Below are 13,266 nucleotides of genomic sequence, written 5' to 3'. Positions count from 1 at the left end.
AGCACTCCCAAAGCAGCTGCTGCTGGAGACAGGCTACGGGAGTGGATGGCTCAGGGGACTGATCCACTTTTGCTCTGCTGCTCCCACTGCGTAGCGCTTAGCTTAAACCTGACGGAAATTGGCCGGACGTAAGTGAGAGAAGAAAGGGACAGGCTCAAACCCAGGAAGAAGCCATCTATTTCAGTGCAGCCTTTCCCACGGGGCCAGAAGCTGAGCCCCACTCTGTGGGAAATGAATTCAGCTGGGCCTGGCGCTGGTGTAGCCATCTCCCATGGCACCCCTGCCTCACCCTTTGCACTCTGACCCTTGTGTTGCCATTTAAAGTGACAGCAGTCGTCCTTTCTGCCTCCTCCCCCAGGCCGCACCCCCCCTTTCAGGAAGCACTGATGTATTCAGGTCGTAGAAGGTAACGTTTTGGGGGCTCTGCACAAATGTTTGCCTCTTGCCTTCAGACCGGACGAGCAGGAAGAACCAGCCGGGCTGCACCTGGGAAGCAGAAGGTGTCAGAGTTTGTTACAGGGCTGGGAAAGGAAGCAACGGTCAGGTTGTGTCACGCCCTGGTGGCGGGACAGAAATACAAATTTCAGTGGCAGATGAGAAAGGCAGTTGGGTGGGCAGGAGACACAGGGTTCTGCAGGCCACCCCGGCGGCCTCTGTTTACAGCTCCCCAGCCCTGGGGTGTTAAAGGTCTGTATTGGTTTACGACTCAGTAATCGGTGACCCCAGGTACCTGGCCCTTTCCTGCAGGATCCCAAAGAGACCCCAGTGAGAGGAGGGGTCAGTCTCATCCACCCCATTCTACAGCAGGGGAAACGGATGCACAGAGAGGGGAAAGGCCGAAGTCACACAGTGAGTCAATAACAGAACCCAGGAGGATTTTATTAGGTTCCAGCCCCCAATCCCTTGCTCACACTCTAGATCAATCCCTAGATCACACTCCCTTCCCAGAGCCAGGCGTAGCACCCTGCTCCCAGGGCTGGGGAAAGACCCCAGGAGGCCTGACTCCCAGGCCCCCCCTTGCTAAAACCTCTTGGAGCAAAGGGCACCTCTAGATTTGGTGTGTGTGCTAAAGATACCCAACTGTCCCTTAAATCCCGGTCTCACCGTGGGGGCAGATGGTCCATGTAAGGCTATTCTCACAGCTTCCCCTTCTGTCGTTCAGTGCGACTTTTCTCCGCATTTTCCTACCACCCCGTTTTCCCTCATTCTCTTTTTCTGCCTGTTCCCCCCCTTCCCTCTCCCTTTCCACCTCGCCTTCATTTTCACCCCCTTTGCCCCATTCTCTCTTTCCCCTCCATTTCTCAGCCTCCCCCCCACATCCCAGGACACAGATCTCCCGTGCTTGGGTGGAAAGCGCAGCCTGCCAATGCAGACGCTGGAACGGGCGCAGAAGGACCAGGAGTCGGCCCACGGCAGGAGAGGAAGGTGCCGCCCTTTGCGGAGCTCGCTGGCAGCCAGCGGGCAAGCCGGCAGTGCCACGTTCCCGGCCCGGCGGCGGGGACAAGCTGACCAGCCCCACACGCCCAACGAATGTCTGGGCACGGTCCAGCTCGCGGGAGAGATACTCTCCGGAGGCCGGCGGGCCCGTGACCCGAGACAGCCGCCCGGAGCTGGCAACAGGCAGCGCAGGGCTGGTACTACGCGGGGACCCGGGCCCGGTGGCCCCACAGCAGCAGGCCCCACAGCTCCCCTTGGACCCGGCCCAGCCTGCCAGTCCGTCCCGCGCCAGCCGTGGGGAGAGGCAGCCCCCAGGGAGGGAGAGGAGGGCAGACAGGCCCCCCCCCTCGCCCAGCGGGACCAGGCCTGGGCAACTGCACGTGTGTGGGGTGGGGTGGGGGGGCTGCCTGGGGCCCCCTCCCCTGGCTGTCAGCCTAGCCCCACTGCGGGGCGGGGACCCAGGCGTCCGGCCGGGGCGTGCGCAGCAGAAGGGTCAGGGCTGGATGGGGGGGGGGCCGGGCTCCGCCCCCCAGCTCCGGCAGCAGCAGCTCCGAGCCCGGGCCCCGCCCCTCGGCGGGGCTGCCGTAAAGTGCTGCCGCTCGCGCTTTGCGGCCGCCGCGCCGGTGACGTGTCCGCGGCCGAGGGGCGGCTGGCTCTGGCGCGTCTCCTAGCAACGGGCGGGGCTGGCGGAGCGCGAGCGCGGGGATGGAGCCGGAGCCGCAGCCGCAGCTGGAGCCGGGCCGCGCGGCAGGTAGAGGGGGCGGGGCCCGCAGCCGGACTCCTGGGTTCCCGCGGGGGGGCACGGCACGGCACGGCACATTCCGGGGGGCGGAGCGCGGGGGGCACGGGCCGGGCGGACTGGGGGGACAGCGCGGGGGGGTACGGGCCGGGCTGGGGAGGGAACGCGGGGGGGCGCCAGGGGGGGCGCTGAGTTGACCCCCCCGCTCGCGGTGTCGGGTCTCGGGGGCGCTGAGCTGAGCCCCCCAATAACGACCCCCCCCCGCTTCGCAGCTGCGCTGCTGACCCGGCCCTGGCCCGCCCGGCGGCGGGGGGTGGCGAGGCGGCGGGGGGGTCCCGGCCCCGATCCCGGCGCCCCCCCCGGAGAAGAGCTCTCGGACCCGGCGCCTGCTGGGCTTCGAGCCGGCCGACCTGTCCAGCTGGCCCCGCTTCGTCCGCCTGCTCAGCCGGCCCGCCGACCCGGCCTCCTTGGGCGTCTTCCGCTTCCTCTTCGGTGAGTGCCCCCCCCGGCCGGGATCCGGCCCCCAGCCTCCACCCCGGGCCCTGCTCCCCCCCTCGGGCCCAGCCTGCCCCATCTCTGGCTGCTGCACGAGGAGCTCCCGTCTGGACCGGCATCCTTCTCTTGTCTGGGAGGGAAACTGAGGCACGGAGCCGGCGAAGGGAGAGCAGATGGGGAGGACCCAGGAGACCTGGCCCTTCGCTCGCACCTCGTGCTGCGTGGGGCGGCAGCAGCAGAGAAGTGGGACAGGCCTGCTCCGGGGGGGGGGGTGCAGGAGCCCCTTCCCTCCCCCCCCCCCGGCCTATCTCCGGGGCCCAGTGCTGCCCCTCCTTAGTACAGCTCATACAGAGGAGCCCATTTCCCCCCACCGCCCCCGCTGACTGCGGTGCGGTTTGAGGGGGCCCACGTGGCACCGCTGCAGGCCCTGCCCAGAGCCGCCGACCCCCCCAGCCAACCACAAGCTCCCCGCCTCCCGCCCTGCCGTGGTCTGGCTGCCCGCCTGCTTCCGCTGGCCGCGTGGGCAGAGCTGCTTTTGCAGTGAGGTTAGGGTCAGTGTCCTCTGCCTGCCGGCGGGGGGGACTTTGGCCTCAGCGTGTGGGGGTGGAGAGGGGGCCGAGGCAGGACGGGAGGCCCAGCTCTCTCCCTCCAGCACTCCTGCTTCCAGTGAGATCTGAGGGGTGCCCTCCTGCTGTCCCCCCGCTGCTTGGACAGTGGGGTCCCCCCAGCCCCGTCTCCAGCCATCCGTGGGTGAGCGGTGTAAGCCATCCTCTCCTTGCTCCCAATCCACAAGACTCAGCTTGGCCAGGCCGGGCCCCGCAGATGGTAGCCCAGGGGGGCTGGGAGATTGTGGGGATCCCCGTCCGCGTTCCAGCTTGTCACCCAGGGCCCTTGGGCGCCCGCTGCTGCGTGTGGGCTGAGACGGGCCTGGCGGGGAAGGGGTTAAACCCTCTCTGCTGACTCCTGGGTTCTGTCCCCAGCTCTGGGAAGGGAGTGGGGTCTAGTGGTTAGAGCAGCAGGCTGGGAGCCGGGACTCCTGGGTTCTCTCCTTGTTGGGCGGGGAGAGCAGTGGGCTCTGGGTTGGACCAGCAGGGCAGGGGGACCCTCCCCATGAGTGACGCCCCCCCCGCCTGTGTCTCAGGGTTGCTGATGGCCCTGGACATCCCCCAGGAGCGCGGGCTGAGCTATCTGGACCACAAGTACTTGGATGGGCTGGAGGTCTGTCGCTTCCCCCTCTTCAACTTCCTGCAGCCCCTGCCGCTGGACTGGATGTACCTGCTCTACACGGTCATGCTGCTGGGTGAGGGCCGGGGCCGTGGACTGGGGGGATCGGGGACTTGGGAAGATGCAGTTGGGGGGTGCGGTACCAGGGGGGACGGGCTCGGATCCGTGGCCAGCAGGACGGTGCTGGCTGTGTGGGTCCAGGCTGTGGAGCCCCGGGAGGTGTGGGGAGATGCCTGCCCCCGCTGAACCCCTCCTGCCCCTCCCAGGCGCCGTGGGAATCATGCTGGGCTGCTGCTACCGGCTGAGCTGCCTGCTCTTCGTGCTGCCCTATTGGTACGTCTTCCTCTTGGACAAGACAGCCTGGAACAACCACTCCTACCTGTACGGCCTCCTCGGCTTCCAGCTCGCCCTCATGGACGCCAACCGCTACTGGTAGGGCTGGCGGGGGCGGAGCACGCGGCAGGGAGGGGCTGGGGGGTCAGAAGGGAAGCAGGGGGGCTTGAAACCGGCTCTGGCTCAGCCCTGTCTCCCCTCCGCCACCGCCAAACCCAGGACCCTGTCTGCCTACCTGGCTGGGCCCCCTGGCTCTGTCCCTCAAACCAGAGAGGTAGCGAGACCCCATGGGCCCAGGTGCTTGAGCACGTGTGGGGGGGACCCCTTCCCAGTTCCAGAGGCTAACGTTCTGCTCCCCTTTCCCCCGCCTGGCTCCATCTGCGCGCAGCGCCCCAGCGTGCATGTCGGCGCACGGAGCCGTTCTGTCTGCACGGTGTGCGCCGGCCAGGACGCCGGCTGCGGCTCCTCGTGCGGGAGCCCTGCCGAGATGCTCTCAAGTGGTAGTTCTGTCACTCACGAGCATCTCCCAAATCCGTCCGCCCGCCCGCACCGCGTGGGGAGATCAAAAGCCACCCTGCGTTAGCAGGGGGCTTCCGCTAACTGGAAACACGGCACAGCCGCAGTGTGGAGATTTTCCGCGCTGCCGACAAATACCCGTCTTGTAGCTCAGACCCAAAGCCCAAGGGCGGGAGTAACCGTCTGTTACTCCGGTTTCGAGCTGGTGCCCCGCTCCTGGAGCTGGATGATTGGGGTCACGCCACTGTGAAAGGGGGGGTGTGCCCCAAATCTTTATGCCTGAACCCACCATTTTGCCCAGGGAGAAACCTGGCAAGCCGATCATCAGCAGCAGCATTTGCTTTGCACTCACCAGTCCCGTGGCAAAGATATACCGACCACCCTCGAAAATCTGGTCTGTGGGGCGACAGCACTGTGGTTAAAACCTGCCCAACCCGCCACCGTCGGCCTTTGCAAAGCTCACGACACCTGGGCCGTCTCTCTGCTTCCCCGCCCTAGAAATGGCCCCTGACCCCCACATCCGGAGCCCCAGGCCAGACCGGACCATTGCGCTCCTCTAGTTAGCCCCGTGGAGAGCCCAGGTCGGAGAGCTGCCCCCCAGTCATTCCTAGCGCAGACCTTTCAGAACAACACTCGCCACCCCCCTTTAAAACTGCCCAGCGATGGAGCCCCTACCACGGCCCGGCTCATTGCCCTCGCCTGATTTCCACTCTGAAATTGTCTGGCCACTTGATGGGCTCAGACCTGGGGCAGCTTTCTGCTTCTCGCTGCTGGGCTGCCTGCGGCGGGGTGGCCTCGGCGGCTGGCCCCATCACCGCAAGGCCGCGGGTGCGCTTCCTGTGCCCCGTGCTGGCCCCAGCTCCCCTGACAGAGCGGCTCCTTCCCCCAGGTCCATTGATGGCCTGCGGGACCCACGGAAGAGGAATGCCCACGTCCCCCTGTGGAACTACACGGTGCTGCGCATGCAGGTACGGGCGGGGGCATCCGCGGGCGCTGCCCCTAGCATCCCCACACGCTGCCTCGCTCCGCCCTGCCAGGGAGCCTGTGCCATGCCCCCTGACGTCAGCATAGAGCAGCAACACCCTATGCCCCGGGCATCAGTCAGCATCCCTGCTGGGGCTGGCCACGCCGCTGCAGGGGCCGAGAAGGCTGGTGCAGTCCCGCGAGCTGGGCACAAGGGGGCAGCAGTGCACGGGGCATGTCACTGCCTGGAAAGGTGAGCGCTGCAGGCCCCCTCTCCACCCCCCCAGCCCTCGGTGCTCTGTGCTGGGTTGGGAGAGGAGATGACCTAGGGCGGGGGGTGGCGGGGGGAGAACAGGACTCCTGGGTTCTCTCCCTGGTTCTGGGAGGGGAGTGGGAGCCCGGCGCCAGCGGGGGTTGCTCACGGGGTGGGGTTGTCACCCAGATCTTCATCGTCTACTTCATCGCGGGCATCAAGAAGCTGGACGCTGACTGGGTGCAAGGCTACTCCATGGGGTCGCTGTCCCGCCACTGGCTCTTTGACCCCTTCAAGTGAGTGCGGGGCTGGGGGGGTCTCTGGGTTAATCGGCCCTGGGGCGCTGGCACAGCGGGCGTTGGCACGGGGGGCGGGTGGTCGGTCGCTGTCTCTCTCTCACACCAATCAGGTGCCGGCCCCGGGACCCCCCCACTGGCTGCTCGGCCGGAGCTGGGAGCTCACACGTGGCTCAGGCGTAGTCACCTGCACATGAATGAAACCGCTCCTGGCACTGAAAGGACCCTGCCCCTGGGCTCCAGATGGGGAGGGGAGGGGGGTCACTTACCGGGCGCTGGGGGAGGTGGGACGGGTGCCTGACTCCCCTGTGTCCCTGGGTACGGCCCCCTATACCCGGGACACCCGCCGTGCTAGGCAAACCAGAGGACAGCATGCGGGGTGGGGGGAGGAGAGTTGGGGGGTGGAATAAACTCCCCCATATCTTTGCAAACACAGAGGACAGTCTGCCCCGCCCCACAGATCTGGGGGGATCCGAATGGGACCCTGCAGACCCGGAGCTGGGGTCGGGACTGTTGTACAGAGGAGAGGGGAGGAACCCTGGAAGCTTAGGATGGGGGGCTGGAGGGTTCAGGATGGGAGGTTGCTGTGTCCGTGGGGAGGATGGCAAGGAGGGAGTGGGGGCCTGTATTGCCCTCCCTGCCCAGCCAGAGCAGCCACTGCCCCCCAGCTGTCACTGCTCAGCGCCTCCTTCCTGCCCTCCCTGGGCCAGGGACGCTGTTGTGTGGGGGCCCCGGCTCTGGGGCTCGGTGCTGCCGTGGGGCGGAGAACCACGGGCGGTCCGGGCAGGGGGAGGGACAGGAGAGCTGGGGCTCGCTGCAGGGGAGAAGGCTCTGTCGCTTGGGCGGGGGCAGAGGTGGGGCTGCGTCACTTCTGCCCCCCCCGGTGTGCCCGCAGGCTGGTGCTGTCGGAGGAGATGACCAGCCTGCTGGTGGTGCACGGCGGGGGCCTGGTGCTGGACCTGACGGCCGGCTACCTGCTCTTCTTCGACGCCACCCGCCCGGCGGCCCTCGTCTTCGTCTCCTACTTCCACTGCATGAACTCGCAGCTCTTCAGCATCGGTGAGGGGCTGGCACGAGGAGGGGACCCAGGAGTCCTGGCTCCCAGCCCCCTGCTCGAACCCCTCCAACGCAGCCCGGGCCCTGACCGGCTGTTGCCCCTGGCTTTGCGCAGGGCAAGGGGCTGACGTCTGCGTTCCCTCCCGCCAGGCATGTTCTCCTACACCATGCTGGCCAGCAGCCCCTTGTTCTGCTCCCCGGACTGGCCGCGCCGCCTGGGCGCCAGCTTCCCGGCCTGTCTCCGAAGGCTCCTGCCCCCCACGGAGCCGCCGCAGCCCAGCGCGTCCTGCGTGTACGGGGGACCGGAACGCAAGGGCAGGGGGCAAGGGGGCCCAGGGCTGCGCCACAAGCTGGGCGCCCTCTTCACCGTGCTGTACGTGCTGGAGCAGTTCTTCCTGCCCTACTCCCACTTCATCACCCAGGTAGGGGGCCGGGGAGGGGGCGTTACCCCCCTGGGGGCTAGCGGAGGGCAGCGCTGGTAGCCCATAGGGAACGGGGCCCCGGGCATTGGTGCTGACCCTGAGGGCTTGGCCAAGGTGGGACATGAGCCGGGACCCCCTGCCCGGCAGCGATTGTGGCTGCCCCCCGGCTCGTCCCGGCTAGCCGCTCCCCCACCACGCAGCCCCGGTTGACGCGTGGCGGCTGGGGAGGGAGCTGGCTTGTGGCCTGGCCCGGGGACAGGAGTGCGGGCGGGATCCTGGCCACCCCTGGGAGCTGGGAGGCCACAATGGCCGGGCCTTCCCACCCGGTGACCCGTGGCCAGCGCAGACTGCGTGTGGTGGCCGGGGCCCCAGAGCCGTGGCTGTGGGTCGGGCAACTGCACCACAGGGGCTGTCCCCCCTTGCCTGGGGATAGCAGCTTTAATCTGATTGGGTGGTGGGTTAGGGGGACCCCCCCCCAGTGCATGTTCCCCCACATCCTGGCCATCCCCTGACATGCCGCCCCTCCCCCCAGGGCTACAACAACTGGACCAACGGGCTGTACGGCTACTCCTGGGACATGATGGTTCATTCACGCTCCCACCAGCACGTGAAGATCACCTACCGGGACGGCATGACCGGGGAGCTGGGTTACCTCAACCCTGGGGTAAGTGCCCCCCGCCAGCACTGCTGGGTTCCATTCCCACTGCTGACACTGACTCCTTCAGGTGAGTCCCTGCCTCAGTTTCCCCCGCTGTGCAGGGAAGGGGACCGGACAATCAGCCTCCGTCTGGTGGCTTCACTGTGCTTGATGCCCTGGAGGATGTGGACATTAATGGTCATTAACAATATTAATTAGCACAGACAACGGGGCTCCTCTCTGTAGGACTTGGGGTGCTTCACAAAGGTGGGTCCAGGCCATCCTTGATAGGGAAACTGAGGCACAGGGAGGTGGTTTTGTTTTTGTTTTTCAACTGAAGGTCACAGGAAATCTGGTCCAGAGCCAGAGATCGAAATCAGAAGTCCTGGCTCCCAGCCCCCAGCTCTAACCACTAGACCCCACTGTCCTGCCCGAGCCCTGGATAGAACCCAGGAGTCCTGTTGACTCATCTCCCGCAAACTCTGCTTGTCCACAAGTGGTTCCCTGCGCCAGGATCCAACTCTCTGGGGCTGGGAGTCAAAAGGGTTTGTTTAAATTCCCATGGGGTGAAAGGTGCGTTTCAGCCCTGGGGGGGGTCTCTGCCGGGGCTCTCCTGGCTCTGTCCCACAGGGGCTGATCTGCTGAACTAGCCGAGCCCCATGGACATGACTGAATTCCCCTGCCCCCCGCTACAAGTGGGGAAACTGAGGCACCGAGCTGAGACGGGACTTGCCCAAGGTCCCCTAGGGAGTCAGTCGCAGACCTGGAACCCAGGAGTTCTGACCCCCAACCTGCACCTTACGCACAAGGCCAGCCTCCCTGTGAACCCATGGGGAGGGGTGGTCAGAGTTGACTCCCCTACCCAGACCAGGAGGGGCCCGGCTCAGAGGCAGAAACTCATGGGGGTGGAATCCCCTGAGAGGAGCTGCTGAGATCTCGCTGGTGGGGGGCCCAGCCCGGCCCCCACTCCCGGGACTTGTGGAGGGCAGGGGATCCCCGGCACTCAGGGCGCGTGTCCGGGCAGGTGTTCACGCAGAGCCGGCGCTGGAAGGACCACGCGGACATGCTGAAGCAATACGCCACCTGCCTGAGTCGCCTGCTGCCCCACTACAACGTCTCGCAGCCCCAGATCTACTTCGACATCTGGGTCTCCATCAACGACCGCTTCCAGCAGAGGTGCGCGTGGGGCGGGGGCACCGGGGGGCTCAGCCACTGCGGGGGTCCTGCCTGCCCAGCGCCGGCCTGGCAGAGCACATGGGGTTGGTTATGGGCCTAGCCAGCCTGCCCCACATTGGGGTGGGGACAGAGAAGGGACATGGGGTGCACGGGGTCCCCTCGCAGGGCAGCTGGCACCTCGGACGAAGCAGGAGGTGGTGGGGGGCCGGGCGCTGCAGGGTCCCGTGGCTGTGTCAATCAGCTCCCGGCGCGCTGACCGTGTCCCTCCCCCCGCCAGGCTCTTCGACCCGCAGACGGACATCGTGCGGGCCGAGTGGTCCCCCTTCTACCCCACCCCGTGGCTCAAGCCGCTCCTGGTCGACCTGTCCCCCTGGAGGGCGAAGCTGCAGGAGATCGAGAGCTCCCTGGACAACCAGACGGAGGTGGTTTTCATCGCTGATTTCCCAGGTACCTGCTGGCCGCCCGTCCCTTGTGGGGCCTCCTGTTACTGGCCGTGGGGAACCTGGCGTCCTCAGACTTGATCTGACGAGTGGTTCCATTCCTGGGCAGCTGGCGGAGCTTCTGCTAGAGGGTTCAGAGCCCCAGACGCTGCCAGTGTGGGTCACAGGTGTGGCCACGTGGGGCAGGGGTGGGTCCCGGTGGGGCTGCGCTCACCGTCCTTCATCCCCCTCACTCCCCAGGCCTGCACCTGGAGAACTTCGTGAGCGAGGACCTGGGCAACACCAGCCTGCAGCTGCTGAAGGGGGAGGTGGTGGTGGAGATCGTCAAGGAGCAGCGGAACTACACGCTGCAGGAAGGGGACAGGATGCAGGTGAGGGCTGGGCTGGGGGTGAGGGGATCCCGGCCCCCGTCCCACGCTGAGAGCTGTGTCCTGGCCTGGCAGAAGGGCCACGGAGGGTGGCTGGCTGGTTCTCAGCCCAGGTCTGCTGGATGCCCTGGAGATGGAGCATGGGGGCTGGGCCGAGGGCCCTGGCCTCGGATCTGGGGGCAGGAGTGGATCCCAGCTCCCACCCCATGCTGGAAGCTGCATCCTAGTCCCGCCGGTCTCTGGAAAGAGACAGAGTTGCCTGGTTCTCGGCCCGCTCGGTCCCCCTGCCACTTGCTGACACACTGCCCCCCCCCCCCCCCTCGTTCCAGCTGCCCCCAGGCGAGTACCACAAGGTGCACACGGTGTCGCCGGAGCCCTCGTGCTACATGTACGTCTACATTAACACCACAGACCTGGCCCTGGAGCGGAACCTCACCCAGCTGCAGGCGCTGCGGGACAAGGTGCAGAACGGCAGCGGTGAGTCGCTAGCTGGGCGCGCTGGCTCCTGGACGGCAGGGATCTGCCCTGAGCCCGGATCCCTTGGACCCTGCCAGGGGCATGGCCGGTGGAGATCCCTCCCACTGGGCAGCTTGCCAGGCAGGCGGGGAAGGCAATGCTTCTGCCATGGGGCTCCCCAGGCTCAGGGGGGTCCTGGGGCGTCTCCTCTTCCCCGTTGTGTATGGACCCCTGGGGGTGATGCCATCTCACACCTGCACACCCTCCCCCCCGTGATGTTCCCCCTTGCAAGCTGGACTGGTGTGTAGCTGTCACCCCAATTCTTCACTCCTGAGCCCCGACTTGCCCCGCTTCGCTGTGTGAACCACCCACTCCGGAGTCAGCTCAGGCCCAGCCTGCGAGTAATCGGTCCCTGGCCCAGTAAAGGAGCACCTTCGGCCAGCCCCTGGTGGGATAGACCCCAGCAAACACCCCCACTCCCAGCTGCAACCCCGCAAACTGCCATCTGCACCCTGCAGATAAATGTAACTGAGTTTATCAGACAGTGATCTGCACCGGCTCTGTCCCTCTAAGCGAGGGCTCTGCACACACTCACTCCACGTGCACTGGTTTAGATCAAACACGTTTATTGACTACAGCAAGATTTTAAGTAAATTTAACTCAAACACAATTACCTAACCGAGAACTCACGTCCTACACTACCCGTGAAAGAGACAAAACTATTCAGCTAGGACCTTCGCTTACCACACCGGCTGGCTGTGATGCGTCTTGCAACCAGGTCCCCCCCGCCCCCCAGGGGTAGTTGCTTGTCTCTGATGTTGTTTGGAAGATGGATTCCAGGGGAGACCAGAGCCAAGTTTCCCCCTGGGGTCAGGCGATCGGCCCTGTCTGGCTACGGGCTGATGTGTTCACGGCTGCTTAGGCCAGGCCATTGTTCCTGCATGCCTGCCTTGGCGGGGCGTGGAGACAGCGCGGCGTTGGTCTGCGTCTAGTGAGAGGCAGGGCTGGGGCCGTGACACGGCAGAGGTTCACATCTGTACGTGTGACAGTGCAGGAGACGTGCCCCCAGAACAACCCTGTTCAGCATGGCAGGAGCGTTCCCAAACCCCGCACGTTGCAGCTGCCAATACATGCTCACACCGTACGGGGACACGAACCATTCACCAATCACACCGGAAGGGTGGATGTGGGCTCAGCATATCCCCCCCCGGCACAGAGACGGAGCCCCTGCCCCCGGAGCTGCAGCCCATCCTGGACGGGGCCCCGGGGGATGCCACGCCGCTGGACCCCGTCGTCCAGGCCTTTGTGCGGCGCCAGCAGCGCTTGGAGGAGCTGCAGAGGCGGCGAAACGCCACGCTGGGGGAGCGGCTGCAGCGCTTCGCCGACAAGAAGTACTTCCTCTTCCGGCGGAGGTGAGCGCCTGGCCACGCAGCGGCCCCCCTCTGCCACGGGCCAGCCCCCCTGCTCCCCAGCACCCACACCTCCCCTGCTCCGTCTCCACCAGCCCCATGAGCTGCCCCCCAGTGATCCAACCAGCCCCACATCTGGGGCTCTCCCCGCTCAGGAGATGCCCCTCTGGGCCTGTTTCCAGTCCTTTTTCTCTCCCCCCAGCTTCCTGATGACCTGGATTTCACTCAGGAACCTGGCGCTGGGGCGCCCCTCCCTGGAGCAGCTGGCGCGGGAGGTGGCCTACGCCAACATGCAGCACGAGGAGAGCCTGGGCGCCGCAGGGACGGAGGGGGTGCAGAAGGAGCCGGAGCGGGCTGAGCTCTGACCCCAGGGGGCAGGGCCCAAGGACACATTGCGGCTGAGGGATCCCCTCCCCACATGCCTCCCGGGCTCTACAGCCCCAGTTCACAGGCCGGGCCAGTCAAGCCCAAGTTCTGGCCACACTGCGGCTCCTGCTGTGCCCCTGGCCAGGGCCTGGCTGAGCCGTGGAGCCCGAGGCCCGTGCTGCCTGGGCCTGAACCAAGCAGGGGTGCAGTGCCAGGATCTGCTGCGGCACTAAGGGGGAGAAGCGTGTCACCTGGGGGTTAGAGCAGGGGCTGGGACTCCCAGCTTGTGTCCCTGGCCTGGGGAAGGGAGTAGGGTCTAGTGGGTGGGGGGGGGGGGTGTCAGGACCCCTGGGGTCCATGCCTGGCTCTGCCAGGAACTCTCTGGTGGTGGGGGGGCCAGACTTGCCAAACACTGAGCTACCTCGGGGAAGGGGGGGGCAGGCTGAGGTCATTGGGTATCTTGGGGGAGGGGTGTTGTCTGAAGGGGGAGGGGTCTGTCTCAAGGGTCTGAGTCTTTTTCTTCCAATAAACAACCTTGGTTCTAAGCCTGCAGCTGGTCCTTGTGCGCTGCCCCTGGGGTGGGGGTGAGCAACAGCCTGCCCACCACAGGCAGCAGGTGGGGGGCAGGAGTTAGAGCACAGGAGGTGGGATGTGGGTCCAGCTCTGCTGTGACCTACCCT

The 13,266-nt window shown here is 66.1% G+C and overlaps 1 protein-coding gene across 1 annotated transcript; it reads left to right on the top strand.

The window, feature by feature from the left end:
• The first annotated feature begins 2,058 nt into the window (after window positions 1-2,058).
• On the top strand, window positions 2,059-12,906 carry GGCX (gamma-glutamyl carboxylase). The gene is made up of 15 exons (XM_067540303.1): window positions 2,059-2,188; window positions 2,449-2,668; window positions 3,813-3,971; window positions 4,162-4,327; window positions 5,634-5,712; window positions 6,150-6,256; window positions 7,152-7,315; window positions 7,463-7,734; window positions 8,267-8,398; window positions 9,396-9,547; window positions 9,825-9,994; window positions 10,228-10,358; window positions 10,685-10,832; window positions 12,028-12,223; window positions 12,423-12,906. The coding sequence occupies exons 3-15, from the start codon at window positions 3,821-3,823 to the stop codon at window positions 12,583-12,585; spliced, it is 2,031 nt and encodes a 676-aa protein (XP_067396404.1). The 5' UTR covers window positions 2,059-2,188; window positions 2,449-2,668; window positions 3,813-3,820; the 3' UTR covers window positions 12,586-12,906.
• The last annotated feature ends 360 nt before the right edge of the window (window positions 12,907-13,266 follow it).

This window comes from Emydura macquarii, unplaced genomic scaffold, assembly GCF_026122565.2.
Source record: "Emydura macquarii macquarii isolate MOO-44397 ecotype Brisbane River unplaced genomic scaffold, CSIRO-AGI_Emac_v2 contig_573, whole genome shotgun sequence".
Lineage (NCBI taxonomy): Eukaryota > Metazoa > Chordata > Testudines > Chelidae > Emydura > Emydura macquarii.
This window is presented reverse-complemented; position numbering and strand designations above follow the sequence as displayed.

Bases quoted from the DNA above. Each gene is read 5' to 3' on its own strand.
- GGCX (XM_067540303.1), top strand. From the start codon at position 3,821: ATGGCCCTGGACATCCCCCAGGAGCGCGGGCTGAGCTATCTGGACCAC. The intron at 6,257-7,151 runs GTGAGTGCGGGG...GTGTGCCCGCAG, and splicing joins TGGCTCTTTGACCCCTTCAA to GCTGGTGCTGTCGGAGGAGA. The intron at 10,833-12,027 runs GTGAGTCGCTAG...CCCCCGGCACAG, and splicing joins CAAGGTGCAGAACGGCAGCG to AGACGGAGCCCCTGCCCCCG.